Source organism: Ovis aries, chromosome 5 (assembly GCF_016772045.2).
Source record: "Ovis aries strain OAR_USU_Benz2616 breed Rambouillet chromosome 5, ARS-UI_Ramb_v3.0, whole genome shotgun sequence".
NCBI lineage: Eukaryota > Metazoa > Chordata > Mammalia > Artiodactyla > Bovidae > Ovis > Ovis aries.
The window spans coordinates 7,534,390-7,561,958 of record NC_056058.1 but is presented as its reverse complement, the minus strand read 5'-3'; the positions used below and the strand labels follow the sequence as shown (position 1 = coordinate 7,561,958).

Genomic DNA, 27,569 nt, shown 5'->3' with positions numbered 1-27,569 from the left:
GGTTGCCATTTCCTTCTCCAATGCATGAAAGTGAAAAGTGAAAGTGAAGTCGCTCAGTTGTGTCCGATTCTTCGTGACCCCAATGGACTGCAGCCTACCAGGCTCCTGCGTCCGTGGGATTTTCCAGGCAAGAGTACTGGAGTGGGGTGCCATCGCCTTCTCCGAGTGAGGCTCTACCAGCTTTCAAATTCTCACACATGCCCAGCCGCAGCATTGGTTAGACATGAGTAGTAGAGGCCCTCCTCCGGCAGGCAAGATATGTATCCTGATCTCATAGAAGCAGAAATGCCAAGTGTGCAGGCCAAGACCACCCTTGGGGAGGGGGGGTGCATACTGTCACAGCTTGTGAGTCCCCCCTTCCCAGTCAGGGGCGTGGTTGGGGGCCCAGGATAATGGGGTTGGGGTAGGAGAAGCCTCTGCCCCAGGAGGTCATTCCCACTTTCCAGCCCCTGGCTGTTTTAAGTGAAAATAATGAGCTGAAAAATCACAAGCAATAAACAAGAAGGAGCAGCAGCCAACAAAATCTCTTAAAATCTCAGAAACGTTCAATAAACATTTGCAGAACGAGAAAATAAATAACAACGAAAAGGAGCCAGCAGCTCTTTTCCCCCTTGTGTTAGTTGGGTTCAGGGTGCGTGTGTATCTCCCCACACAGGTCACATGTCTTGAAGGCAGGGCAGTCCCAGCGGCTGTGCACTTCACCCTCCCCCCTAGTGAAGGTCCCCTCACCCTCGATGGACAGCTCCTGCCCTCAGAGAGCCCTTCAGGCCTCAGTCACGGCTCAATCCTGGCTCCCTTCCCAGACCAGCTGCCCAGAGCTCTGGTTCTGCTCCTTGGCTCACAGGAGCTGCCGCACCAGCTGGCCAGAGGCCCACCCGCTGCCCCTCCCCCGACCACCAGCCCTGCCATGGAAGGCCAGCAGCTGGGAACTCAGGCTCATCCCCAGACAGGGCTGGTGGGCTTGGCGGCCAACAGGAAAACCCAGGGCTTCCAGGGGCTTTTGGCGGAGGTGGCTTGATCCCAGCCCTGGCTGCCAGACAGACAATGCCAGCCTGTCCACTCGACAGAAAAACACAACGCTGGCTGCCTGCCCCGGGGTGTTTCCAGAAGAGAAATTTAATCTAATTTACATACTTCTAGGTACATCGATAACCAAAATGTGGCCACTGAAAAAAGTTAAAAGGGCAATCGGCTCCCGGTTTCTAGCTGGCCCAGGATTGCAAAATAAAAAGATCCACGTTCCTTATTCTCTACACAAAACGCGTTTTTAAAAAAGTGAAAGGTCTAGGGAGCTATACATAGAAAGCAACAGTGAAAAGGGGGGGGGTGAGGGTGGGGAAGGAGAGTCCCACCCCCACCCCCTCCCAGGCCCCAGAGCCCCCGAGACTCTGGGGGGGCCTTGACAGGGCAGGAGGCAGCTGTCAGCTCTGAGCTCTTCCTGGCTGGGAAGGCCCCTCTTGCAAGGGATGAGGGGGAGGCGGCCAACAAGGATTTCCGTGGCATTGTGGGCTCAGGCGGGGGGCTCCCAGGCCCTGGCAGAGGGCCACAGAGGGAGTGTGCCTTCTCCTGAGCAAGCACCGTGGCGTGATGTGGTAGTCGTTCAACTCGGGAACTGGAGGGCTGGGGCCAATTCCCGGGTCTCACGAGGTCCGTGAGTGCGTGCGTGCGTGTGTGAGAAGATATTCACAGGGGCAGGGGCAAGAGGGAACCAGGACAGGGGTCCTTGGGGTCTTTGCAAGTGGCCACAGATGGCAAAAAGAGCCCGCCTGGCTGCTGGACGCGGGAGAACGCTGGTCTTCCTCCCTTGTGAACTGACTGGCTACCGCCAGACACCTGGCCGCTGCCACTGCTGAACCAAATGGGCAGGTGGGTGTGGGCTGGAGGAGGGTGCCCTGTGTGTGGCCCCAGAGTCCTTGGGCTAGGGGAAGGGTGGCTAGCTGGCTTCCGGTGCCCCGGCTGTAGTGTGCCCGGCCCGTGAAAGGTGCCGGTTTGAGGTTTTGGCTTGCTCCTTTGGAAACAGAAAAGAAAGAGGGAGGAAAGGAGAAAAAGGAGAGAAAGGTGGCGTTGAGAGGGGGTCTGGAATGCTTTTGTGTTAGGGTGCCTCTGCTGCCGCTGTCTGTGCCTGTGGGGCCTGAGGCTCCTCCGGCGGGGGGTCCGCTTTGGAGAAATTCATCTCTAGGATGTGCCGCTGTAAGTGCCGCACCCACTCCTCCTGGATGGAGAGGGGCCCCTGGAATTCCACCTCACAGAACCTGGGGGGGCGCAGGGAACAGAGAGAGGAAGATGTGGCCATTGCAGTAAGGAGAGGCAGAACCATAGCCCTGGCCGCACCCTGAGCAGCAGGCACACCTGCTGCTCCTCACTGTGAACAAAGCAGGCCCAGGATGTGGGGGAAGGGGGACCCGAAGTTAGGTGTCCTCCTACCTACAGCTACCTCTATCCATCACGGGGTCGTGCTAGGGCCCCCTGGAGAGACCCCCCACTATGCTCAGGGCAGTCTGCCAGCTCAGGTGCTGGGTACGGGTCACTGAGCTTCCCAAACACCTCTGCCAGGTGACTGAAGCATGTGCTCTGAGGCGGACAGGGACCCCAGGGAAGCAAACGCAACCCTGCCAGGCCCCAGGAGAGAAGGATGGGAGCCAGGGAAAGGGGGGTTGGGTACCAACTCCCACCCACTTGACTCAGGCTCCCAATTCACCCACTCATCACCCTCTCAGCCTCAAATCCAGAACCGAAGCTCGTGGTTCTGAGTCCTGGGTTTGAATCCTACTTCTGACTTGGCCTGTGTAGCCTGAGGCAGGCACATTGCATCCCAGACTCTCTTTCCTGGACACTGATGGATGCATGGACTTTGCTAACAATGAACTAAGACCTATTTTTTTCCTCCTTAATCCAGCAAACACTCGCCAACTGCTTACTATGTGACAGGTACAGTTTGAGTGTTTTGTAACTACACAACTTTTAATCCTGACAACAAATCTATTTGGTGGGTCTGTTATCAATCCCGTTTTATAGGTGGGATTATTGAGGTATGGAGCAGGAAACTCTTGCTCACGGTCACTAAACTGTGTGTCAGAGCCAGCAACTGAACCCAGGTCTTGCAGGTTATAAAGCTCAAGGGCCCGAGGCTGCGGGGTACTGCTGTCTGTGTGGAGCCCCTCCCCTGGGTCCAGCCACACCCCAGTCTGGCCCAGAGGCTCTGGAGGCCCAGCCCTGGGCGGGCAGCCTCCTCCCTCCCCCAGGGGAGGGCTGCATACCTGCACTTGAGGGTGTAGATGTTGCCCACGAACTTGACGAGTGATGTCTGGGGCGGCCGGGGCACCAGGGCGGGGACTGGCCGGACCCGGGGCGGAGGCTGCCGCACCTCCTCCAGCTTCTGGTGCAGGTCATTGGCCTCCTCGCTGCCCCGGGCCGAAGAGGCATCTGGAGGGCGGGCTTGTCGGCGCTCAAATTCTGAGGTGGGGAAAAGTGGGGAGAGGGACGGGAGATGAGCCGGACGGCAAGGCCCCTGAAGAGGTTCCTGCCTTTAGCGAGTGAGGGGCAGATGCTGCGGGAATTTTGAGTCAGGATGGCTGGTGAATGGAAATCTCCTGGACTGTGGGACAGGTGGGATGGAGGATGGATGACTGAACAGGAGGGTGGCTGGGAAAGTGACCTGAGGGGAGATGCATGGCAGAGGACCCGGGGGGCAGCTCGCGACCCTCCTCCACCAGCACTCACTGTTGATGTTCTGACGCTGGTGCTCCTCGGCCTTCACGGTGCCTGGCGGGCTGGCCGCCAGAGGCCGCTCACCACTGTCGGCTGCCCGGCCAGCCTCGGGCCCTGGTTCACCCCCAGCGCTGCGGCCCACCACAGCTAGACCCCCGGGGGCCAGCCCCAGGGGCGGCCGCTTGTCGCCATCGCGGCCGTGGCCAGCACTGCGAAACTTCTTAGTGAAGGGACGGCCACTCTGGATGTAGCTGCGGTAGGCGCCTGCCTTCTGGGGCCGGTGCTTGATCCACTCACTCAGTGTCTCGATGGGTGAGCCGTTCACGCACCACTCGGTCACGCCGAACTGCCGCAGGTGCGCCCGGGCGTGACTGGCCAAAGCCTTGCGGTTTTCGAAGTAAAGGCCACACAGCTCGCAGCAGGCCTCAGTGGCTGCAGGCAGAGGGGGTGCTGCTGAGCCCCAGCCCCGAGGGAGAAGGGGTACCCAGAAGGCACTGCCCAGGTCGGGAGTCAGTCCCGCCTCCCACGGGCGCCTTGACCCCCACTGGGGCTGAGCGACACGGCACTGCCCAGCCCGACAGGCCCTGGCAGATGCCCTCCCTGGACCCTGCCGCCCACTGCTTACAGGAGTGGGAGGTCTTCTCATGGAGGGTCTTTGCCTTGAAGGGCAGTTCAGTCTGGATGTAGGTCTTGGCCTTGACCTCTGCTGGGAGGAGGCGGTCCTCCTGCAGGGGCCGCTTGGCTGCCACGGAGCCCAGGTAGCCAGTGGCTGAATGCTTGGTGCCAGTAATGGGTGCCAGGGTGAGCTCGCGGGGAATCTGGGCTGGCCCAGCTCCGGGTTTGCCTGGCCGGCCAGCCATCGGCGCCAGGGGCAAGGGGGCCTGCATGGGCCCAGGGGCCACTGTGGGGGGCCCGTCCTCGGTCAAGGCAGGGGCCAGGTCTCCGGCCGGCGGCTCCTTCTTGATGAGGCATGGCTTGGATTTCTTCTTGAGGATCTCCCGCAGCGTGTCAATGGGTGAGCCGTTGACAGACCACTCGGTCACGCCCATCTGCCGCAGGTGTGAGCGTGCGTGGCTTGACAGGCCCTTGCGGTTCTCGAAGAACTCGCCGCAGAACTCACAGCGGATGTCACGCACCGGCTCTGCCCGGGATGCTGCAGTGGGTCAGGGTAGGGGAGGAGAGGGAGGCGGCGGCTGTTGGCAGGAAGCCTCCAAGCTCAAGGTCAGTGTTAAGTGCCCCGCTGCCCATCCATGCAGTCCCAGACCTGAATGGACCCGCTCCCTCATCTGCCTCCAGAGGCCCCTGAGTACGATCCAGCCCTTCTGCTGCTCCTGTCACCTCAAACGCTAGCTGGCTTCACGATGAATCCCTGACTCTGTAATGGATTGAGGGGCAAGCACTCCCTGGATCCTGGACTCAGCTGCAAGCTTGGCTGTGACTCCCTGTGTGAAGCTGGGAGTCTCAGTTTCCTCCTCTGCAAAATGGGAGATGGAAACCACCTCTCTTGTGTTCCTGGGGTCTAAAGCAGGAGCAATTCAAAACATGTGGTTTACAGCAGTCGTGGAACGCATGTGAGCACTAAGGCAGAGGCCTGGGCCCTCCTTACCTGCTCGGCACACAGCAGCTCAACCAACTGGAGCAGAATGAACAGTGACAGTTCGAGAGGGGAGCACTCTTGCTTGCTGTAATAGGGATGTTACAACTACTGCATACACGGAGCTTTGTTTCAGCGTTAAAGCTAAGTGCTTTACACCACTTCGGAAAACTGTAGAGCTGGGAGCATGAGCATCTCCATCTTCCAAAAGAGGAAACTGTCCAAAGTCACGTATTGTTAGACTCTGGAGCAGCTGAGACCTTAACCTGAACTCCAAATGCCAAGCGCTTAGTGACCGGGAATATCAGAAAGACACCCATTTCCAGCACTTACACTCCTGCCCATGGCAGACATCACTGATTGATCCCTACAAGCGTGTTTTTTTTCCCCTTGAAATCTGGATGGTAGCCACTACCAATCAATCAAAGATGGCAGAGAGAATCTCTCTACCACTGCCTAATGACGCAGTTCTGCCTCCCTCACAGGAATGAAGAATCATCAAGAAGCAGCTCACTCAGATGGGGGTCTGCATAGCAGGAACTCTCGGCTAGCCCCTTGTTCTCTCGACCTGTGTACTACTTCCTTTTCCATTTCAACCCTGGGTGTTCCAGGTACCCCCGAGGCAAGTGAGGGGAAGACCCCTCTACCTGTTCTCCCTGTCCTGCCCCAGGGTCACACTTACACAGGTTCAAGGGGGTCATGTCTTCCCGAGGTGCCACCCAGGGACCCTCGGATGGGTGTGGTTCCCCATGAAGGGCCCCCGGCAGCATCTCCCGCTTGATCTCCACCCTCATTTGTTCAGGCTTCAGCTTCTTGGGCAGGGAGGGTGAGGAGAGGCCTGGGAACATCTTCCGGGCCGTGGGAGGAGGAGAAACAGTTGGTGAGTGGCCCAGGGGGCTGCCTGGTGGCGGCGGCAACTTCTTGGCCAGGGGTGAGAGGTGAAGGTCCGCGGGGCTGCGGGCTTCCAGTGAGCTGCCAGGACCTCCGCTGCTCACCACCTTGGCCAGAGCTTTGGGGCTAGGCCCTGATGGGTTGGGGGGTCCGCCAGGCCGGGACTGGGTCCGTCTCTTGAGGATCTCCCGCAGCGTGTCGATGGGTGAACCGTTGACGTACCACTCGGTTACGCCCATCTGACGCAGGTGCGAGCGGGCATGGCTCGACAGGCCCTTGCGGTTCTCGAAGAACTCTCCGCAGAACTCACAGCGGATGTCGCGTGCCGGCTCCGGGCCCGAGGCTGCAGCGGGAGAGAGGGGCGGTTAGCTTCACCAGCACTGTTAGCATCATCACCTGCGGGTCTCCTGGTCGGCTGGGCATGGACAGCAGCATGTCCAGGGGCCGGGGTGGTGACGGAGGGTAAGTGCAAGGGAGGGAGCTGAGGAGCGGGCGGGGGCTGGGGGCAGACACCCGGCAGGAGCGCAGGGAGGCTCTAGAGAGAGCCTGCGGGCCCTGGGTCCTGGTGGAAAAAGGACAGAACCAAGATGCCACAGCTCTGAGGGTCCCAACCGGGATGGGGGCAGGAAGTGGTAGCCCTGCCATCCGGACCAGGGGCAACCATGGGCACCTTCTATACCAAGAGGCAGCACCCCACCCTTGGCCCTCATTCTGAGGGAAGGTCAAAGGCCGAGAGAGAAGGCCTAGCAGCCAACGGCCAGCAAGATTTCTGGGCAGAACTGGGCCACTGCTAAGGGCCCCTGTCCACTCCTGGCCTCAGCAGGGAAGGAGGAGGAACAGGGCTGTGACTCCCCACCCTGGGAGGGGCTCCAGGGCCCGCAGGGAGGACGGGGGCAGCTGAAGCGAGAACCTACAGAGGTTGAGAGGAGACGGCTCCACATCAGAGGCCCAGAAAATGCCAGCGGCTGCGGCGGCCGGGAGGTCCTGCTTCCCCCAGGGGCTGGCCGTACCCTTGGCCTTCAGCTTGGCCCTCTTGGCCGGCGGTGGGGGGGGGAGCAAGGAGAGGGCCGCAGGAGCGGGAGGAGGCCGCCCCAGCAGGGCCAGGGCGCCCCGCCCGAGTGGGAGGCGGATCTGGACGCCGGCCCTCCGGATGAGCCCGTGGAGCACGTCTATGGGGGATCCCTTGGCATCCGGGTCGCTGACGCCCAGGTGGCGCAGGTGGGCGCGGGCGTGGCTGGACAGGCCCCTGCGGGTCTCAAACCAGGCACCGCACAGCTGGCAGTCCAGCTCTCTGCCCCCGTCACTATCTAAAGCTGCGGAGACAAAACACAGGGGGGCGGTTCACGGCCGCCACCTCGGCCGGCCCTCCGGGACTGAGGCGGGAAGGCCTGGTGTGAGTCTCGGTGGCCCAGGCTGGTGGGAGTCCAAGACTCATTGCTGTGGATTTATGAGGTTTGGGGCAACAGAAAGTCATGTTCCTTGCCTAGGCCTCTGGCGTCAAGCTGAGTGTACAGAGCTTAAGGCTACAGAGAGTGGGGTAGAGAGGCAGCGGCCCAGTTCTAATGGCACAATCTGAGGCTTCCAGGCCCCCTTCCCAGGTAGCTCAGCCAGGGAAGCTGTGCAGGATGGGCTGGAGGTGACAAAGCAGGGGCACACTGGCTGCCAGGCATCACACAACCAAGGGCACACCTGCTCAGACCCTTGCTCCTGGAAGCACAGAAGACCATGGAAGCAGCTTCATTGGAACATGAGGTGCAACTGGGGTGCCCTGTTGGGCAGGGGCCAGACCCTAGGCTCACTCTCAGACCCTGAGGCCCACAAATGTGCGGGGAGGTCTGAGTTCCTAAGAGATGGCCTTTGTTAAGTCTGCTCACCACGCCTGGGAGTTGCTTCCCAAGCCCTTCTTTGCCATGCCCACAGGCAGCCCAAGAGGTACTGTTCCAGCCCTGGGCACGGAGGTACCTCTGCAAAGGACACCAGGAACAAGAGGATGTGAAGACAGGGCCAAGCACGGGCCCACCTGGCTAGTGGATCACCTGTTTACCTGCAGGACCCCAGGTGCCCCATGGGATCCCTGGCTACCTTCACTGCCCCAACTCTCAGGCCCAGCGAAGGTCAAAAGCAGCCCTAAGGGGCAAGGATGACCCTGGTGCCCCTGGCAGGTTTAGTAGCTACCGCCAGACTTCCGGGGGAAGAACGGCGAAGTGAAACGGGAGACAGGTAATATGCCCAACCGGAGACACAACACACTCTGACCCAGCCGACCCAGGACACGCAGGCGCTAGGGTCCCCACTGCATCCACCCCGAGCCCCACGACCCAGCCTGAGGCCCCGCCCTTCCCTCGGCTCCCAGGACCCGCACTCACTGAGGTTCAGGGGCCCCTCATCTTCAGACTGGGGCCACTGGGCCTTTGGAGAGGCTGGTCGGGGGCTCAGAGACAGCTGGGGGCTCTTGTCCTCAGGATTCTTATGGGTAGGGGAGCCCGCCAGGGCCAGCGATGCCTTCTTGAGGAGTGGGGAGTTGGGCGGGTGGGCCAGGCCCTTAGCTGAGAAGCCGGGAGGCGACTTGATGGCCTTGTTGACAGCAGGGGCATCGAGGGGCTTGGCCAGCGCGAGCAGGCCAGGCCGTGGGGCCCCAGCGACTATCTCCTTCGGCGAGCTGGACTTCTTCGTCAGGCTTGGGGGCAGCCCGAGGGGTGTGTCAGGCAGGCCCTTCTGCTTCACAAGCTCGTAGAGGAGGTCAATGGGGGCACCGCTGCTCTCCGACTCGGCCACCCCCAGCTGCCGCAGGTGGGAGCGCGCGTGGCTGGACAGGCCCTTGCGTGTCTCAAAGCAGGCACCGCAGACCTCGCAGGTGGTCAGGCTCTGGGCTGGAGGATGAGACCAAGGCCGGGAAAGCTGTCTGTCAGGCTGCACAGGCTCTGCCCTCCCGCTGTTCCTCCCCGTTAGGTCCTGTTCACGCAGGCTCCTGGCTTCTGTCAACCCCTCCCACACTTAAAATGACCCTAATGAGGCAGGATTTAGTCTGTTCAGTTTTCAAATATAGGAAACTGAGTCTCAGAGAGAGGGGGAGGAAAAGTTGTGCCCAAAGGCACACAGCGGGAGGCAGAGCCCTTGGTGGTCCAGCCAGTGGCATTCTGTTCACATTTCTAATGTACCAGGGTGTCCTGGCAACAGGTTTTCATACAGACGCTGACCTGCTAGACACACACTTTAAAGAGTAGCTTAACTCGTGCCCCAGATGCTAGGCTGGGGGCCTCAGCCATGGTCTCCGTGGGGCCCTGTCTGCACGCTTTTCTGCAGAGCCCTCATCTCTACTTCTCTGCCTTGCTGTCCCACAAAGGCAGTGTCTGTTTTGCATCTCTCACATTCCAAGGGTCCAGCACAGTGCCTGCCATTACTGAGTAACGACCTGAGAATCAACGGACGGACAAGGCAGTTTCATGGAGAAGATCAGACAGCTACCAACAATCAAAGTCAGCAAATGAACTGGGTCTGGGGGGTACGCTCCTGATGACCGTGCCCACTGCCTCTCTGGATGCCCCTCCCCTGACCAGGGCTCAAGGCCAAGCATGCCTGTGGCAGCAAAAACTCAAGAGAGAAGACAGCCGGGGGTCTCCTTAGTACCATGAGATGCCAGAGAGAAAGCTGTGGCTAACCTAGGGCCTCCCCCCACATTAACCCCCTAGCCCAAGAGCTCCCTGAGAGCGTGACCAGCCTGGCCAGCACCCTCGTCACCTGCGCCACTCACCCTTGAGGTCCGGCAGCTCTTGCTTGCTACCATGAGGAACCTCTGCAGCCATTTTGCTGCTCAGCCGATTGGCCACCTGCTCCAGGGGCCCAGGGACAGGCAGGCTCTTCTTGGGAAGCGGGGGGGAGCCCAAGTCCATGGCCACCATTGCGTTTTCCTCAGAACCCAGGCCTGTGAGGTTGGGAAGACAGGCTCAGCCCAGGTAAGGTGTGGGCTGTCTACCCCTGTGAGGACGGAGGGCCAGGGGCGTAGGGCTGGTGGTAGTGGGAGCCTTCTTCCTCATCCTTGGTGCCTGCTCTCACTCTGGGACGCAGCTCACCCCATGAAAGCTGAGGCTCCATCCATAACCCCGAGCTCCGATACGACGCAGGGATGTCGAGGCCGCCAACTGACAGCACAGACTAGGAACGGCTTCCACCTACCACAGCACAGACAGGTCACCGGACGCAGTGCTAATCTCAGAGAAAATATCTCTCCGGGCAGAGAGGTCTCTGGGCTCCTCTCCGCGGAGCGGAGCGGAGCATCTCTCAGTCATGGGGGGACAGGTAGGTGGCAGTCAGAAGGGGGATTCGGAAAGAAAAAGCCAGGGTCAGAGGCCACAGAGGCAGTGCAGAGGCAGGCAGCACAGGACTGAAAGGGACGCTCCTTAAGACTTGTGGGGCATCTCCACCAGGCAAGACAACTGGGCGCCCTAGGTTGGTCTTCTTATCTCAAGCTAAGCCCAAGGAAAGGGTACAGGTAAGAATTGTGAGCCTGGGACAGGCCGAGTCCTGACTGGGGACAGTGAGAATGGGCATCACTGAACTTTCTCAGAAGTTTCTGAGGCCTCCATCAGACTGCAAAGCTTAGCTCTGGGTAAGATGTCTATGAGGACAGAGAATCAAAGGTGAGTTTTCATGGCCTAATTTTTTGGAGAAAGGGGACTGAGAGGCCTGTTGAGTCCGAGTTTTCGCGTTCAGAGCATAGAGAGAGGTCAGAATGAAGGAATGGTGTGTCAGATGGGGCCCTGGAGGTGCTCCGTGTTGTGAGCAGCGGGAGGGGGAGAAGGGACGGACAGGTAGGTCCCAGGCTCAGTCTGAGTCCTACAGAGGCAAGGAGAAAGGAAGTTGGGGTTCGGCGGGGGTGGGCGCCTGGGACGCCGAGGACTTTGTCAAAGTCTCCGGGTGGAGTGGGCGCATCTGTCAGTCGGGGCAGCGACCGTGTCAAGGCTGAAGTGACTTGGAGTCGGTTTCCGCGCCGGAGGAACAGAGGCTGCGGTGAGAGGCAAACCACGGGCTCCAAGGAGCTCAGCGCCTATCTGTCAGATGGGGAGAGGGTTCCGCAAAGTGGCGGCGGAGAGTGTTTCTGAAGCTTGGGACTCTGCGAGCCGCGACAGGAGGCCCAGGGTCCCCGCGACTGGAGCGCTTGGGGGGAGGGGAAGTCCCGGAGACTGGACGGCGGGTGTCTGGGGCGGCGGCTGCGGCAGGGGGCGGGCGGGACGCCAATTCTGCCCTCCCCGCACCCTCCCCGGCGCGGGCTCTTACCCGGCGCGGGCGCGGGCCCGGGCCCCGGCTCCGGCTCGGCCTTGGGCCCGTCCCGCGGCGGCGGCGGCGGCGGCGGCGGGGGTGGGGGCGGCGGCGGCGGCGCGGGAAGAGCCGCGGGGCCCGGGCTCGGGGGGCCCGGCGGGGGCGCCCCCGCGGGCGCGCGCTCACGGGCGCCCCCCGCGCGCGGCCCCGCCGCCGCCTTGCTCTCCGCTTTTGTCACTCGGCACTGGGCGGTGGAGGCGGCCATCTTGGCTCCGGCGCACGCGGGGCGGCCGCCCCAGGCGAGAGCAGCCGAACGCCGACTGCCGCCGCCGCGGAGCCTGCTCCGCTCCGCCCCACCCCTCGGGGAGCGCCCAGGGCGGCCAATCGAGCGCCGAGCACCGCGAACGAACCCCTTGTCCCCGCCCGACCAGAGAGCTCGCGCGCTCACGCACGCAGTGCTACTAGCGGCTGCTAATTGCTGCCCTAGCCGGGTCTCAATGGCCCGAGACATTCTCCCCGTACCCTAGACATCTCTAAGACTACGATGGGAATCCTCCGGCCACATGCATTCGCCTTAACAGCACCCAGCTCCTAGAGCCCGACGGGAGGACCTAGGACCTGCCCGGGGACACTGTTTCATTCCCTTCCTTGGAAGTCTCCCCTCTGGGTCAGGAATCCTGGAAGACACTTGATCCCCAAACCAGGAGAATCCCCCAACATCATGCTGGCATCCAGCTGTCCCCTGACGGCGCTGTCTGGCAAGCCTACCGAACTCCACATAAGGCCGGCAACCTTCTTCTCCCTCCCCCAAACTAAACGGATTGCCCCCAGCTGTTACTTGACAGCTGGGTGGGACCAGCATCTGACTACTGCCCCGCCCCCAACTTGGAGTCCGCTCCCTACCGCCCACTTTGGGAGGCATGGGAGATCCTCCGAAGGATGGCCGCTTCTCGTGGTTGGTGCCCAGACCTGGCCCTACTGTTGGGCATCGTTCCTCAAGGCTTCTAGGATCTTCTCAACCACTCCTTAACACCCTAACCCCCAACATATTCAGCGAAACACTGATCATACCGCTAACCCCCCAAGGACAGGGCCAGTGCGGTAGCAGGCTGACTCCTTTGTCCCAGTGACATGGTCAGCTTCCTCAGCACTAACTGGGGGCTGGTACATTGTGCTTCTGGTAGAAACGGAACCTGGCTGCTGGTTGCATGTTGTCATCCCCTGGGTGCCTGAACCGGGTACCAAGTAAAGAGTGTAAGCCTGACATTCAGGACTCAGTCAGAGAAAGAAGGGGCCAAGGTTGGAGCCTATAAACTGCTTCCTGTCCCCGCCTTGCCCCCTCCCCCACTCCCACCCACAACTAGCCATCTTCAGAGCAACGGCACCTCCCAGCCACCATTGAGACACCAGGAAACCTAGCCAGGCATATGAGCTGATTGCCTAGGGGATAGCCTTCACAGAGGCAAGAAGCCTGAAGTCACGGCCCCACTCCGCCTCTCCCTTCAGTGTGATCTCAACTAACCACTATCCTCTCTCTGGGCCTCAAATCTCTTCCTTGTCCAAGAAGGGGAGGGGGCTTCAACAGCCGCACGCTTCCCTTTGCAGACCCTCAAATGTCCTTTAGTCTCGTGGATGGATCCAGCAAAGGCAGAGTACAGATCTAGGGGTGTGCGTATATGTGTGCGCACACGCGCGCACGCACGTGCTCAGAGTGTGTGTGTGTGTGCGCGCGCGCGCGCGCGCGCGTGCACGAGTGCGCTAAGTCACTACAGTCATGTCTGACTCTTTGAGACCCTATGGACTGTAGCCTGTCAGGCTCCTCTGTCCACGGGATTCTCCAGGCAAGAATTCTAGAGTGGGTTGCCCTGCCCTTCTCCAGGGGATCTTCCTGACCCAGGGATTGAACCCACATCTTTTATATCTCCTGCATTGGCAGATGGGTGCTTTACCGCTAGCACCACTTGGGAAGCCCAGGACCCTGAAAACAGGAGAAACAGAAGGAACCCTTGGGCCCAAGCAGCTCCTGGACAATTCCCCTGTCCAGGTACCTTCTCCATCCCTCAGAGCCTACTTTCTCCTCACTGCTGAGGTTTTTCTCCTGTGAGGTTCAGTAAAGACTCCCACAAAGTCAGGCTTTGCAAGGCTGAGTCCTTCATATTTCCACTTCCTCCACGGAGTCCTGCCCCAGGCTCCTTCACAAAAATATTACTTCTGGATCATCCCAAGCCTCTGACATCACCGTCTAGCTGTGCTGCTTTGCGGCTGTGGCAGAGCGGGTGACCCACAGTCTCCTTATCCAAAAGACAGGAACACAGAAACCCTCAGCTCCATGGAACTCTTGTGAGGTGTAAGTGAGGTGAAACCTTGGGACACAGCAAGCACTCACTTAAGAGAGGGGTTATCAGTGCTGCTGGACACAGTGCATGCCTGTGTGCTCAGCTGCTCACTCCTGTCTGATTCTTTGTGATCCCATAGATTATAGCCCACCAGGCTCCTCTCTCCACAGGATCATCCCACCAAGAATACGAGAATGGTTGTCGTTTTCTCCTCCAAAGGATCTTCCTGACCCAAGGATCGAACCCGCGTCCCTGTGGCTCCTGCATTGGCAGGCGGATTCTTTACCACTGAACCATCTGGGAAGCCCAGATGGACACTGTAGGCACCACTGAAAATCTAGAACGTAAACTCTAGAGCTACACTGTCCACTTGGATCACCACTAACCTTGTACTAACTGCCTTTGACTCAACAGCCGTATGTGGCCAGTGGTGGTGATCCTGTAGGACAGTGTGAGTCTCTAGAGAACATTTCTGTTGTCTCAGGAAGTTCCACCAGACAGTGCTGCTCTAGGTAAAAGACATCATTAAGATCAAGGATTCTGAAGCTTATGCTTTCTGGGCTTTCAAACCCCAGCTCCACATGCTTTCAGCTGTATGACCTTGGGCATATTAATGAAGATCTCTGAGCCTCAGTTTCCTAATCAGTAAAATGGGGATAATAACACCTGCCTTTAAAGGGTTGTTATGAGGATATAAATGAGTTCATATTTGTTAAAGGCTTAGAAGAATATCTGGCTCCTAGTCAAGAGATCAGTAAGCTTCTGTTAAAACCACTGTCAGGCAGAGCAGGGAGGAACTGGACCTGGACAGAGCCCTAGCCCAGCCACTGAGTAAAATAGAAAGGACCCCTACGTGGCAGGACAGTAGTCAACCTACTTGGTAAAGTGACTTGAAAACACTTGCAGGAAAGCAGAGTGGCGGCCCACCTCCCACTCCTCCATCCCTCCAGGCCCCTGGGAAGGGTCAGGGCTCTAGCCTGCCTGCCCCCTTTCCCCTTACCATCTCCGTAGGCTGGCCCAGGGTCCTCAGCCCAGGTGGGTGGGAAGGGCACTGTAAGAGGTAAGCGAGGCCGGCGGGAGGTCAGGAAGCCACTAGGCGGCACCCCAGCTTCACGGCACAGGGGGCTGGGGGGCCGCTCAGCAGCCGAGGTGGCCAGCAGCTCTTGCAGGATGTTGATGGGCGAGACGGTGAGCTCCCAGTTGGTGATGCCAAAGTCACGCAGGTGGGCCCGGGCGTGGCTGGAGAGGCCAGCCCGAGTGTCAAAGCCGGCCCCGCAGAAGTCACAGCGCATCAGGCTGAAGGTGCCCGGGTCGAAGTTAGCCACTGCGGAGAGAGAGAGAGGACATGGACTGCCTGAGTGGGGGGCGGGTGTGTGTGTGTGTGTGTGTTATTCTACATCCTCCGCTCTCCCCGTTCCCAGGGCCGCTCCCCAGTGGATCACACACCCCGTGCTGGTTCTCACCCTGGATGCCTCCCTTGCCCTTTGTTGTACATGCTCCTGCCTGCATCTGCTCACTTCAAGAAGCTTTCTCTCCCTGGCCTTCTATTGTCTCCCTTCACACAGCTCAAAGCATCAGGGACCTCACCCCCAGAAATACTTCTCCAGGATAGATTTGCAGTCATTTGGACAAGTGTTTGATTAATACCCTTCTTTCCTCTAGAGCTCATGTCTGTATCACCCCAGTGTTATCAATGAAACCTTGGCTGAATGAAGCAACGGATCAATGGGTGGGATGCCTTCCTCTGGGAATCTGCTCAGATCCCCCAGACAGAGTTGGGGATCTTCTCTGGGCTTCCCCAAACCCCTCCCCGAGCTGCTCCATCACAGCCCAGGTCCCTTAACATTGTAACTGCCTAGTTTTGTGGCAGTTGGTCCCCTGCCCGTTCCTCGCAGTGCACATACACACACACACTCTCAAACACCATACCAGCCCCTCCCCATGTAGGCTCCATGTCTGCCAGTATCAGAACTCCCCAGGGCACTCATGTGGAGACAGACTTCTGGAATCAGAACCTTGGTGCCTGGGAATCAGCATACCTCACAGGCAGCCCCAGGGGTTCTGAAGTCAGCCAGGGTCCCACCATGCCTCTGGGACTGTGCAGTCCAGAAGGGCAGGGACTCCTGTTCATTGTGGTGACCTCACTCAGTAAAGATTTGTCGAATGAAGGATTCAGTGATATTTTCTGCGTGGGGCTGAGGAGCCCACACTCCAGCTACTGGAAGCGTCAGACAGTTGGGATGTCCCCACATCTCCTCTGATGCAGTGACCTTGGCCCCAATTCCCTGCCTTCACCTTGCTGGGCACTACAGGAGGCTTTAGATTGAGGGTTTGTTGGTTCAGGACTCAGCTGCCCAGCTATGCGTCTCCCCGGCCTTGGCCTCGGAGGGAGGTGGGTGCTGGAGTGGAGCCACCCTACCTTTTTTCTTCTTCTTTTGGAAAGAGAACCTGCGCTCGATGGCCTTCACCTCCTCAGCGGAGATGAAATGCCGCACGTTGTAGCTGACACCCACACGGTTCAGGTGGCCCCGCACGTGGTTGGCCAAGCCGATGCCATTGTGGAAGCGGTCAGGGCAATAGGGGCATTTCCGCTCCTCAGGCTTCAGTGCCACCCCTGGGTCCCCATCCAGGAATGGGTCCAGCCCCAGAGGGCCACCCAGTGGCGTGTCCAGGAGCAGGAAGTCCAGGGGGTGGGCGCCCCCCAGCCCCAGCTCCTCAGGCTGGAGCCTTGGGGGGGCCCTGGCCGCCGCAGCCATGACTTGCGGCCCAAGCTTCGCCACCAGCACTACAGGCACCATCCCGCAGAGCTGCTGCTGCTGTGCCCTCGAGGCCACCGCCGTCTGCAGGGCTTCTCGGAATGTCCGCTTCAGCTCCAGGGCTGGCTGTGGGATGAGGCCGGGGCTGGCTGGCGGCGCGAAGACCCTGTTTTCGAGGGGAAAGTCCATTTCTGAGGCCAGCAGTAATTCCTCCTCCTCCTCCTCCTCCTCCTCCTCCTCATCTTCTTCACTCCATGGGTGCCTCTGGTCCTCCAGGTGGCCTGGGAGCCCCTGATGTTGGACAACACTCTTGTTTCTGCTGGCCTGTAAGGAGTAGGCGGCGGATGCTAGTGGCGAGGGGAAGGCTGGCCTTCCCAGGGGCCTCTGGCTCGAGCAGTGTGGGAGTGGCTTTGACAGTGGGAAATCCCTCGTGCCCAGCTGCTGGCAGCCTGGGCCAAAGGCCAGGCTGGGGTCGTATCCAGCAGGATTCTCCTGCCACGTGGGGGCCAAGAGCGGCTCAGCTTTGCCAAAGTAGTCGGCGGCCTCAGAGAATCGGGTGTAGGCGTCCTGGCTGGTGCCGGGCTGGCTGGCAGGGCCCTCCTCCTCAAAAGCCTCACCATCCTCCTCTTCCCAGTGGGGATGGGCGTGCACCAGCCTCACATGCTCCCTGAGTAGGCTCTCGCTGGGCGCGGGGAAGCCACAGAAAACACAGGCGCTGAGGCCCGAGGGGTCTCCGTAGGGCTGGTAGGCTAGGGAGGTGGCGTCGGGGCCTGGGCTGCCCGTCCCGCTGCTGCCCCCAAAGGGCTCCTGGGCCGCTGGGCCCCTTGGCTCCTGCGTGTGCAGCTTGGCATGCTGCATGAAGGCCTTGGAGGAATTGGTGCCAAAGATGCATCTGGGGCACTGCAGCCGTGCCTCCCGGTTCGTGTCACCTGGGACCTGCTTTAGCTTCTGGATCTCCTCAATGATCTTCTCCCGGGAGGCCTGGTGCAGCTGGCGGTGCCGCTCGAGGGCACCGGGGTCGGCGAATGCCCAGCCACACTCGCCACAGGCCAGCGGGGCCAGCTCAGCCGGCGGCTCCTGGCCCGGGGCTCGGCGGTGCTGGCTCATGTGCTCCAGGAGGTGTTCCTTCTGCCTGAAGTAGATGCTGCACTCGATGCACGGGAACACAGCTGGCTCCTCGTCTTCGTCCTCGTCGGGGCTGGCTGCTCCCTCGGCCACCTCCTCCAGGAGCTCACACAAGTAGGGCCTTGTCCGGACGGAGGATAGCAGCGGCTGCAGCCGCTCCACAGATGCCTCTGAGTTCACCGTCCAGGTCTGCGTGGCCACCTCTGAGGCAGACCGGGGCAGGCTCCACTCGGACGGCTGGGTCAGGCCCTCCAGGCCTGCCAGGTGCTCTCTGGTGCCCACCACCGGCCCATCCAATGTCTTCGTGGTATCATCTACGGGCACGAGCACTGTCCTGAAGGAGGTGAGGGGTGGTGGCTGGGGAGACAAGTCCATGTCCAGCCCTGTGTCCTGGAGCGGGACCACCTCATCTGCGTCTTGCAGCCAGTCGAACCTGGGGCGACCCCGGGGGACCTTCTCAAATACCTTCGATTCCCCCTGGTGCTGGTACAAGAACCTTCTGGAGCCCTCCAGCTCAGCATGGGGCTTCACGGTTCTCATGATGATGGAGTCCTCGAACCTCTGCTCAGATGGGAGGTCCTCTCCAGCCTCCTGAATCAGGGGCCGCTCCCAGGGCCCCCGGCCATCCAGGGGGTCTGGGTAGTGGCCCAGGGGATGGGGTGAGGGGGAGCCCGGTTGGAAGTCCAGGCTGCCTTCATCCCAGCAGCTGCAAGGAAGGGCCAATGGGGACAGGTTAGCCACAGGCCTTGGTTTCCTTTTCTTGGGCAAGGGACAGTGAGGGGATGGGGGTGGTTCCCAGGCGGTCTGAGACAGGTTCCAGAGAACTCAACCCGTGGGGACTGAGGCGGGGAGTGTGTGGGTGTCAGTTGGGAGGTCGGGGGAGTATGTGTGGACCCTTCCAGAGCAGTTGGGTCAAATACAAGATTCAGCTCCCAGGTCTCATGCCTGTGTATGGAACCCAGCCCTGCTGTACTGTGGTGGATGGGGGCAGGGGCGGAGTGTGCAGAGACCACAGAGGGGATCACAAGGAATGTCTCCAAGTCTGGTGGCACAGTCAACTCTCATCTGTCCCCTGGGAGGGTCCTAGATGACCCCCATTTTGGTTACGCTGCAGGCTGCTTTTTTTGTCTTGGTCCTCCCCAAATTGGAGTGATCTGTGCATTGAGTTTCCTCTTTCCAGCAAATTTGGTAAAACTCGGCAACAGGAAACATTCATGAGAATGCACTTTCCTCCCTGCGTCTCCCATCTTGGAAGGAGGGCAGAGTCAGGTCCTGCGCAGCCTGTGGCTCTGGTGACCCTGACCTCCTTTGAGGGGCAACGGGAGGCGCGGCAACCTCACTGAGCCTCAGTTTTCCAGCCCTAAAAATGGGGACAAGTCCCGAGAACCAAGAGCTTCTGTGCCTGTATGCAGTGACGGAGGGAGTTTTCTCACACCGTAATCAAAGAAAACTTAACATGCTGCAGGTGCTTATTTAAATGATGGCAACCACAAGCTTTCAAATGGGAACCCTGACCCCGTGAAGTGCAGGGTGAATGTGACGCAACTCAGTGCTTGGGAAACGCTTCACTTGGCCTGAAGCCCAGCTCCCAGTAGGCCCACAACCAATGCGGGTTCTTATTATGACTGTTCCTGATCGATTTCTCTCATTTTCAAGATCTGGCCTCCACGAGCGGCTATGAATCACACCCATGGAACAGATGTGGAGATGGGTTCCACTGCGAGGCTGAGCAGAAATCATGGGGTTATCTCCATGTTAACGGGCCCACTCCCCCCAGGGCTATGGCAAAGATTTAGTGGGGTAAAGTCCCACGCTGAGAGCACAGTATACAGAAAGCACTAAATAACTGAGCTATTATTAATCCCAATATGGACGCTGTTATACATTAGCGCCTGCTCATCCATTTAATAGGGGGCTTCCCTGGTGGCTCAGATGGTAAAGAATCTGCCTGCAGTGCGGGAGACCCAGGTTGATCCATGAGTCGGGAAGGTCCCCTGGAGAAAGGAATGGCTACGCACTCCAGTATTCTTGCCTGGAGAATCCCATGGACAGAGGAGCCTGGAGAGCTGCAGGCCATGGGGTTGCAAAGAGTCGAACACGACTGAGCGACTAACAGTTTCACTTTCAAGCCATTTAATAAAAGGTTGCTGCCATCAGCACTGCTGTTGATTCCTGCTCCGACGCTACATCCCTCTGGTCTTCGAGGTGAGGTTGTGAGATGCGCTACAAGGACTCCATTTACAGATGAGGAAACTGAGACTCAGAGAGGCCGAACCCTATTCTAAGGGTCACCTGGCAGAGACAGGGCTCCGAGGGTCCAACCTCCGGGCTCCTGGCCTTCTGGCCCTGCTCCCGGCAGGGATAATGAGAGTTGACTGTCTGTGTTCATCCCAGTCCTCCCACCACCCCCTGCGAGCGCCCAGGGGCTTGCCTGAGGGGAGCCACCTCCTCCTGCCTGGTGTCCTGATTCCCTCCTGACCCCGTCTCACTCCTGGGGACTTCTCTTTGGCCTAGGTATGTCCTGCTCGCCCCCCTGCCCTCCCTGAGGTCAGGGCCAGCGTGGCAACTCACCAGCTGCTGATCCGATGGGTGGCGGAGGTGGCACGGGGAAGGGCTTCGCTGAGGCCAGGGTGGGGCTGCCCATCTGCAACAGAGAGGGGAGACCCTGAGGGGCTGGGGTCCCCCCGGCTGGAGCCCTTCACAGCACCCCAGCTCCGGGAGCCCAACCGGGCACCTTGGAAGGGCCCAGCTGGCTCCCCACCCCTCTCCCCTGAGAGGCCTCTGGCCTCTGTACTTCTGAGCCCCAAAGGGGTTTCTCTGGAGGGGTCCTCTTGGCTTTCCTAGGGGACCACTAGGGCTTGCTGCCTTCAGTCTTCCTCTCTTTGTCCCCCACCTTGCAGCCAGGGTGATCTTTTTTTTTTTTTTTTTTTTAAAGTCACACCCTGGTAAAACTTGCCTGGCTTCTCATCATACCTCCAATAAAAGCCAGATTCCCAACTACCACCTGCAAGGCCCTGTGAGGTCAGACCTTTGTGGGTCTTTCCAGCTTTTCTGCCTTCTCCTCCTCACCCCTCTCTCACTCTGCCCAGACAGCTCATGAAGCTTCAAGCCCACCTCACTCTTTGGCCTCGGGGCCTTTGCACTGGCTATTCCCTCTGCCTGGAGAACCCTTCCCTGGCCACCTGTTAAAGTGAGCCCCAGTGATTTCCTCGCTCGTTGCCTTCTTTCTTTTCTTTCCTTAGCACTCTCTGAAATTGCCAGGGTCCTCCGCTGGCACGTAAGCCACCCACCCCCACTCCAGGGGCCTCGCTCACTGCAGCATCTCAGTGCCTGGCACATGGCAGGTACTCAACCAACAGCTGCCAGATGAAGAGAGAGGAGCCCTTGAGCCTGAGCTGCAGAGGGCCCCTCCCTGCCTCCTGCCTCCCAGACCCCCTTTCAGGCCTACCACTTGGAATCTGATCCCTCCTAGGAACCCTCACACAGATAGAGCCAACTCTCCATTATCCGCCTGTGGAGCCAATGCCTGGAGTGACCACAGGAATCCTGGCCTGCGCCTCCTCTGCCTGCCACGCCCGCCTGATGCAGGCAAGCATGCCAGTCAGGGCACAGGCCAATTGCCGGGGCCAAGGTTAACATACTGGGAGATCTTGCGCCCCATCCAGAGCCCAACAGATGCAATTGCTGGATCAGCTTCAATTTGAGGATGGTCCAGAAAGAGGGCTAAGCGCCGGGGTTGGTATGGATACTTTTCCCAATCCCCTACTCTCCAATTTGCCCAGGAGATTGAGAGCCGACTGTCAGGGGTCAAGGAATTCAGAGCTGATGAGGGTGGCGGGTAGGGGTCAGCAGGCTGTGATCACGGCCACAGGGGTCTTTCTGTTGAGCTTGAGAGAAGGTGCATGACTGGCACGTGGCCTCCAGGAGGTGAGAGTGTGATGGGGATACAGGATTCTGCATCCCTTGGAACAGTTTCTCAAATGTGGTGCTGCTCGCTTGAGGGGCCGAATTATTGTCTGGGGTGGGGGGCATCCTGTGCATTGTGGGATCTTCAGTAGCACCCCTGGCCTCCACCCACCAGGAGCCACCCCCACCCTTGAACCTGCAGTCATGACAACCAAAATTGTCTTCAGTCATGGCCACAGTGTCCCCTGGGGGCAGAAACTCCTTCCTTTGAGAAGCTCTGTGGTAGACGGATGGGGAGCGGGGCCAGGTCAGGGTTGAGCCCGGATGCAAGGGTCAGGGGAGTGCTGGAGAGGGTTCAAGGCTTGGGGAATGAAGGCCTGGACCAGCTAAGGGAGTAAGACCCCAAGAAATGTGTCTCTTGAGAACACAACAGTCCCAGACGTGAGCTTCTTGGGAGAGGCCAGCCAGTTCATGCAAGTCTGAGGGTCCAGATGTCCTGATTCTGAGATTCTGGGACCCCAAGCTCCTGAGATTCCGAGTGTCCCAGATTCAATGGTTCTGCGATTGCCGTTGTCTAAGAATTCCACGAGCCAGGGGGCCGTATTGGCCTCTTTGTTTGAGCGGCTCCAGTGAAGCACCTATTTTTAGGTGCTTTGGAGGAAGCAGACCAAGCAGGGTCCTGTATCCAAGACTGTTGGGGGAACTGGGGGCTCATCTGGTGGCTTCCACCACTGGGAGGGGGTCCAGAAGTCCCTATGGGTCAGACAAGGCACTCTGGATGCAGCCCCCAGTGATGCCGTGCCGAGGGGTCCTCGTTGGCTCCTGCCATCTGGGGTCCCCGAGAGGGTCTGAAAGTGAGCAACTGAAAATGAGAAGGGTGTCCGTGAGCAGCTTGAAGCCCAAGCCAGCCAGCTTGGCGAAGTGGCCAAGAGTCTAGACATCAGAGTCAGACAGATCCAGTTCAAGGCCAAGCGGGAGACTGAAGGGCATGCCTTTCTCACTCCAAGCCTGTTTCTTCCTCGATATAAGGGCAACAGCTATGGCCTGTCTTGAAGGGCCTGAGGCGGGCGCCAAGGAAGATCACAGAGTAAATGCTCAATCAAGAGAGTCAGCGGTGGGGGGAGGAGGGGGGATGGTTTGCCCAGGTTGGGGTTCAGACACCCCCCAAGTCGGAAGGTGGAGGCTTGACCGTGAACCTCAGGCCCACTCACTCCACACTCTGGGACCCCATGAGGGCAGAAAGGGTGCATTGTTTGTCCCTTAGCTCCCTGGTCCCAATGCCAGGCATGCACCAGACTCTTCAGAAATCCATACGGACCATCCCAGCCCCCCAGGCTTCAGGTGCACCCAGCCAACCGGAGAAGCCAAGCATTGGGTGATGGGCTGCAGGTGAGGCCAAGGCCAACAGCTATAATGAAGGACAGAAGAGGCAGTGGGTTCATCCATGTCTAGGTGGAGGAGTTTGGAGGTAGCCCCTCCAGGGGTGCTCTTGAGGGACTCCCAGGACTAGGTGGGGATGAGGGAGGGCCCAGGCTTCAGCATGGAATGGCAGCCTCAGAGGCTGTTCCTATTTATAGGCATCACAAGACTCCTACGGCAGGTGCCTAGGGAAGGCGGGGTGGAACGGGCTAAGAGGGCAGTGGGGCAGACACTCTGTGTGAAGCCCAGATCCTTCTCCACCTTCCAGGCCATGACCCTACCCCAAGTCAAGCCCTCGCCCCATGCCCCAGATGCTCAGCTGTACCATTAGGAGTAGACCTGTCCCCCGTCAGCAACCACAACCCCCCTCCTCCCCAGGCACGTGCCCTGGACCCTGGTGGACTCCCCAGGGGGAGTGAGCACACACCTACCCACCTACCTACTTGCTCCCTCTCTCCAGACTTGCAATTCTTCTTTTTCTTTTTTGGCCACACCATGTGGCACATGGGAATCTTAGTTCCCTGGACCAGGAGTCGAATCCACACCCTCTGCAGTGGAAGAGTGGAGTCTGAACCACTGGACCAGCAGGGAAGTCCTCAGAACTTCTGCCAGGTAGAGCAGAATGCCCAGTTCCTCAGAGTCAGATCCAAAGAGGGCCCTAGGCCCCAAAGTCCGTTCCCCAGGACTCCCACAGAGTCACAGTCCTGGACCTGCCCTGGTCAGCGGCATGACCTGGGACATGGTCTTGCCTCTCTTTGGGCCTTGGTTCCTAACAGTTTGGGGGAGGATATGGTTCTTTGAACAGGGTCTTGCCCTCTCGTGCTCCTGCATGACACCTTTGGGTACCACTAGTCACCTCTACACCGCTGCATGTGTGGAGCCCCGTCTGGATGTCCCCTGCCCCCTGCCTGACTCACGGTGCCTCAGCCAGGACTCCGGGGTGTCCCTCAGCCTGGCCACTCCCCATTGCAACCTCTGCAACTATGTCTTAACAGCTGGTGGCTGGTCTGTCTGTCTGTCTGACCCCAGATGGCAGGGTCCAGCGGGGGCGTACGTGGAGTGTACGCTTGGTCCCTGGCTGCGCACCAGTGTCCAGCTCCAAGGAGGTTAGCATGCCATGCTCTGTAAGTAACTGAGCTTCACGAGCCTCACTAAGGTGAGCTGGAGCAGGTCAAGGATGCCCTGACATAGGGTGGTGGTGAAGTATGCGGGCTGTCAAGCCAGGTTACTGCCTGGCTGCGGGCCCTTGGGAAATTGACTTGACACTTCAGGATCTGAGTTTCCCCATCTCTAACACTGGATAATAATGACCAAGATTACCCCACACAGTTCTTTTGAGAATGACAGGAGATGATCACATGAAGGGCTTGGCATGTAGGAGACCCATGATCAGGTGCTTGGACGTTCCTAGAAACCATGGCCTTTAGAGCAGGCCAAGGAGATGAAGGGACACACAGAGTACATCAGCCTACACCGCACCCACCACTCTTTAGCTACACCAGGCTCCTGCCTGGCCCTTGACTACACCAGGCTCCTCCTTACCATAGGGCCTCTGCACCTGCTGTTTCAAATTCCACCCCTTCAGGGAGGTTTTCCCAGGTTCCCCCAGGCATGATCCTGGCACTCTGTTTAATACCCTCACAGCACCTGTCACTACCTGCCCGTATGTTATTTGTATAATTGCTTGTCTGTCTCCCCGACTAGAACGTCAGGTCCCTGAGGGCAGGGACTCTTGTCGCTTTTGCTTACAGCTGTATCCCCAGCAGCTAGAACGGAGCCTGGCACATGGTAGTTGCTGAGTATTTAATAAAGGAATGACAAGTCTTTAGGTGGGGATGGTGCAAGATCCCCTTTTGTTGGGAAACAGAGGCATAAAGGGATGGCTGTCATCCCTGACTACCCAGTCTCTCCCCGGCCACTAGGGGGCATAAGCTGTTTGGGCCCCTGGCTCAGAAGTGGGACTCACCAAGACCGGGCAGCAAGATGGAACTGGAATAGACTGACCGGAATGGGGGCATGCCTGGAGAACAAGTGGGTTCAGGGAGGGGAGCTCAGGGGTGCTAAGCTGAGCATCTGGACCCCATTAGTATGCTCAAAGAAGGAAGCCAGGCAGACTTGAGTCAAGTCCCAGCTCCTTGCTCTCCACTGGGGTGGGCCTTGGTCAGGTCATTAGATCCCGAGACCTCTGTTTTCACAACTGTAAAATGGGCAACTAAGCAGAAGGCAAAGGCTCTGAACCCAGGTAGACTCAGAATCCCAACTCAGGCCCTGATGGGCTCGGTGACTCGGCCCTCTCTGAGCCTTGGGGACCTGGCTGGATGTTCCCATCAGGGCCACAGGGCCCACCCTCTTACCAGAAATGCCACCTCTGCCATCCAGAATGTCTCGAGGGCCCTCCTTGGTGACAGGCAGGTAATGGGTAGACCGGAAGATGCAACCTTCCCCCTCAGCAACCTCGGCCCCACCTTCGATGTCCTCTCTTGGCGCTGGGCCAGGCAGTCTCTCAGGGCCTCGAGGACGATCTGGGGCGGCCAGGCCGCCTGCCAGGGGCCCATCCATAGATGCTCTCTGCTTGGCTCCACTCAGCTGCTGGCCCGGCTCAGTGAGGCATTGTAGGTCTGGTGGGGGTAGAGAGACAGGTGCTCAGGGGAGGCTGGAAGGGATTCTGCCTCAATTTCTGCTTCCTCAAAGTCCCTGTCCTCACCCTTGTGGCTTGGTGCCTCAGTTTACCCCCCAAGCACAGATGAGCAAGTCCACAGTGCTGAGGCCCTATCCCTACACACTGATCTCAGTGGTCTCTAATCTCAGCACACCTCGGCTTTCGTCCACAACTCCTCTCTTTGCACTGCCTCAGTTTCCCCCACTTTACAGCATTCACGCTCAGACACCTTGCTTTCTTGAAGCATTAAACCTATTACTTCTCCTAGATGCCTCCCTTCATTCATTCATGGTTGCACTTTTCCCAGTTGTGAACTCACTTCCATGCACGTGTATATCCTATGCACGTGCCTCAGCACTGCTACACTCTGATCCCATACACTGTCTCAAGTCCCCCCATCATTACCCCTGCACTTTTCTCACTCCTGTTGCCCAGATCAGTTACCCCTCACTTTTCCCACACTCCAACCCTGCCTCCACACACAACCTTAGGGTTCTCCAGCATTAACCCTTTCACCCTCACACTCAGCCGCAAGTGACCCCAGCCTTCACCCTCTTGCTTCACCCCAACGTTACCCCTCATGCATACCCTGCCTGGGTTCCTCCATCCCACCCTCCCAAGATCTCTCCAGTCTGCGGGCAAAAGGGAAGGATGGAGCTCCTGGTCCAGAAATGAGGACCCTGGGGAGGCCATGGGGGGTGGGGGCTGTCTTCTCCACCTATAAATACCTTCAAGGTAACGGCGGAAAGTGAAGGGCAGGAATGAGGCGCCCTCCCCAGGGAGATGGTAGGGAGGCCGATCCCAGGCAACCGGGGCGGGGCCGGGGCTCCAGGCCTGGCTGCAGGCGCTGCCCTCGAGGGCCTGGGGGCTCCCAGGGGGCCTATCCGTGGACTGGCCGTTGTGGTGGGGGTCCCTGCCCAGGCCCCGAGGAACCACCTGCGGGTGCCCACCGGGTGGGCACTGCCCGCGGGGAACGGGCGGGACCGCAACTTCGGAGCACTTTGGCAGCGTGGGGAAGGGGGTTCCCTCCTGGACGCCCCCGGGGGTCGCAGGGGTGGTGGCGGCGCCGCGCCAGCACACCCCTCGGGGCGCCAGGGTCCACGCGATGCGCCCTCCGCCCGTGCACCTCGGGGCGGGAGACCCCGCGGGACGCGCCGAGGTTGGGTGGGGGACACCTGCCCCAAGACCCCCGCTCCTCCCCCCAACCTGTGCGGCCCCGCCCCCGACCAGGCCCCGCCCCTACAGGCCCCGCCCCCGCCCCCCGCCCCGGGGGGTCCCGCCTGGCCCGGCCCGGCCCGGGCCTCCCCCTCCCCGTGCCGGCTCCGCCCCGCCCGCGGGCTCCCCAGGCCGGGCCGGGCCTCACCGGGGAGGCGGCGCCGCCGGCTGGGTGCCGGGGCTCGGCGCTCCCTTCTTTGGTGCGGCCGTCGCTGCCGCTACCGCCCTTGCGGCTCCCGGTGCCGGTGCCGCGGCCTCCGCAGCCGCCGCCGCCTCCACCGCTCGGGGGACATTGTCCCTTTAAATCGCTCCCCCCGCCGCCCCGCCCCCCCGGCGCGCCGCCGTGACCTCAGCGCGACAGCCCCGCCGCGCCGCCATGATGGGGAGGTCTGGGGCGCCCCCCCGCGCCACCTCGGTGGGGGGGCAGCCAGCAGGCGCGCCGCCATTTTGGGAGTGGCCAGAAGGGTGACCCTTAAAGGGCCCGCGCGACCTGAGAGTCCAGGGAGAGGCTCTGTTACCATGACAACACTCTTGTCCTCTTGTCCCCAATGGCTCTTCATCACCCCACTGGTTCTTCCAATGCTAGGTCCGCTAATAGCACCGGAAGAGTGGGGAGGGGGCAGAGAAGTTCCCCTTGGGTCATTCATAGGTCACTGGGGATTCCACATGGCCAATCCCTAGCCTTCAGACCCTTGCTACCTTCC

At 59.7% G+C, this 27,569-nt stretch overlaps 1 protein-coding gene across 11 annotated transcripts; it reads right to left on the bottom strand.

Annotated features, from left to right (window-relative positions):
• Positions 1–527: 527 nt before the first annotated feature.
• WIZ (WIZ zinc finger) lies at positions 528–27,167 on the bottom strand. Of its 11 annotated transcripts, none has more exons than XM_042249754.2 (14): positions 27,014–27,167; positions 25,346–25,609; positions 23,431–23,539; positions 20,238–20,310; positions 16,205–18,372; positions 14,786–15,109; positions 9,945–10,115; positions 8,560–9,063; positions 7,108–7,506; positions 5,985–6,536; positions 4,334–4,861; positions 3,721–4,140; positions 3,258–3,453; positions 528–2,252 (listed from the first exon to the last, which is right to left on the bottom strand). In XM_042249754.2, the coding sequence occupies exons 2-14, from the start codon at positions 25,544–25,546 to the stop codon at positions 2,093–2,095; spliced, it is 5,805 nt and encodes a 1,934-aa protein (XP_042105688.1). In that variant the 5' UTR covers positions 25,547–25,609; positions 27,014–27,167; the 3' UTR covers positions 528–2,092. The 11 variants fall into 11 exon arrangements, with proteins under 11 accessions (XP_042105688.1, XP_042105689.1, XP_042105691.1 ...); XM_042249755.2 differs by lacking the exon at positions 27,014–27,167 and adding an exon at positions 26,379–26,767; XM_042249757.2 differs by lacking the exon at positions 7,108–7,506.
• Positions 27,168–27,569: the final 402 nt, after the last annotated feature.

What these genes read in the sequence shown, in the direction of transcription:
- WIZ (XM_042249754.2), bottom strand. Translation starts at nt 25,546, where the DNA reads ATGGGCCCCTGGCAGGCGGCCTGGCCGCCCCAGATCGTCCTCGAGGCC. An exon ending in TGGCAGAGGTGGCATTTCTG is followed by an intron (nt 23,540 to 25,345) that starts GTAAGAGGGTGG and finishes CTTCCACTGCAG; the next exon opens with AGGGTGTGGATTCGACTCCT. An exon ending in TGGAGAGAGGGAGCAAGTAG is followed by an intron (nt 20,311 to 23,430) that starts GTAGGTGGGTAG and finishes TCTCTGTTGCAG; the next exon opens with ATGGGCAGCCCCACCCTGGC.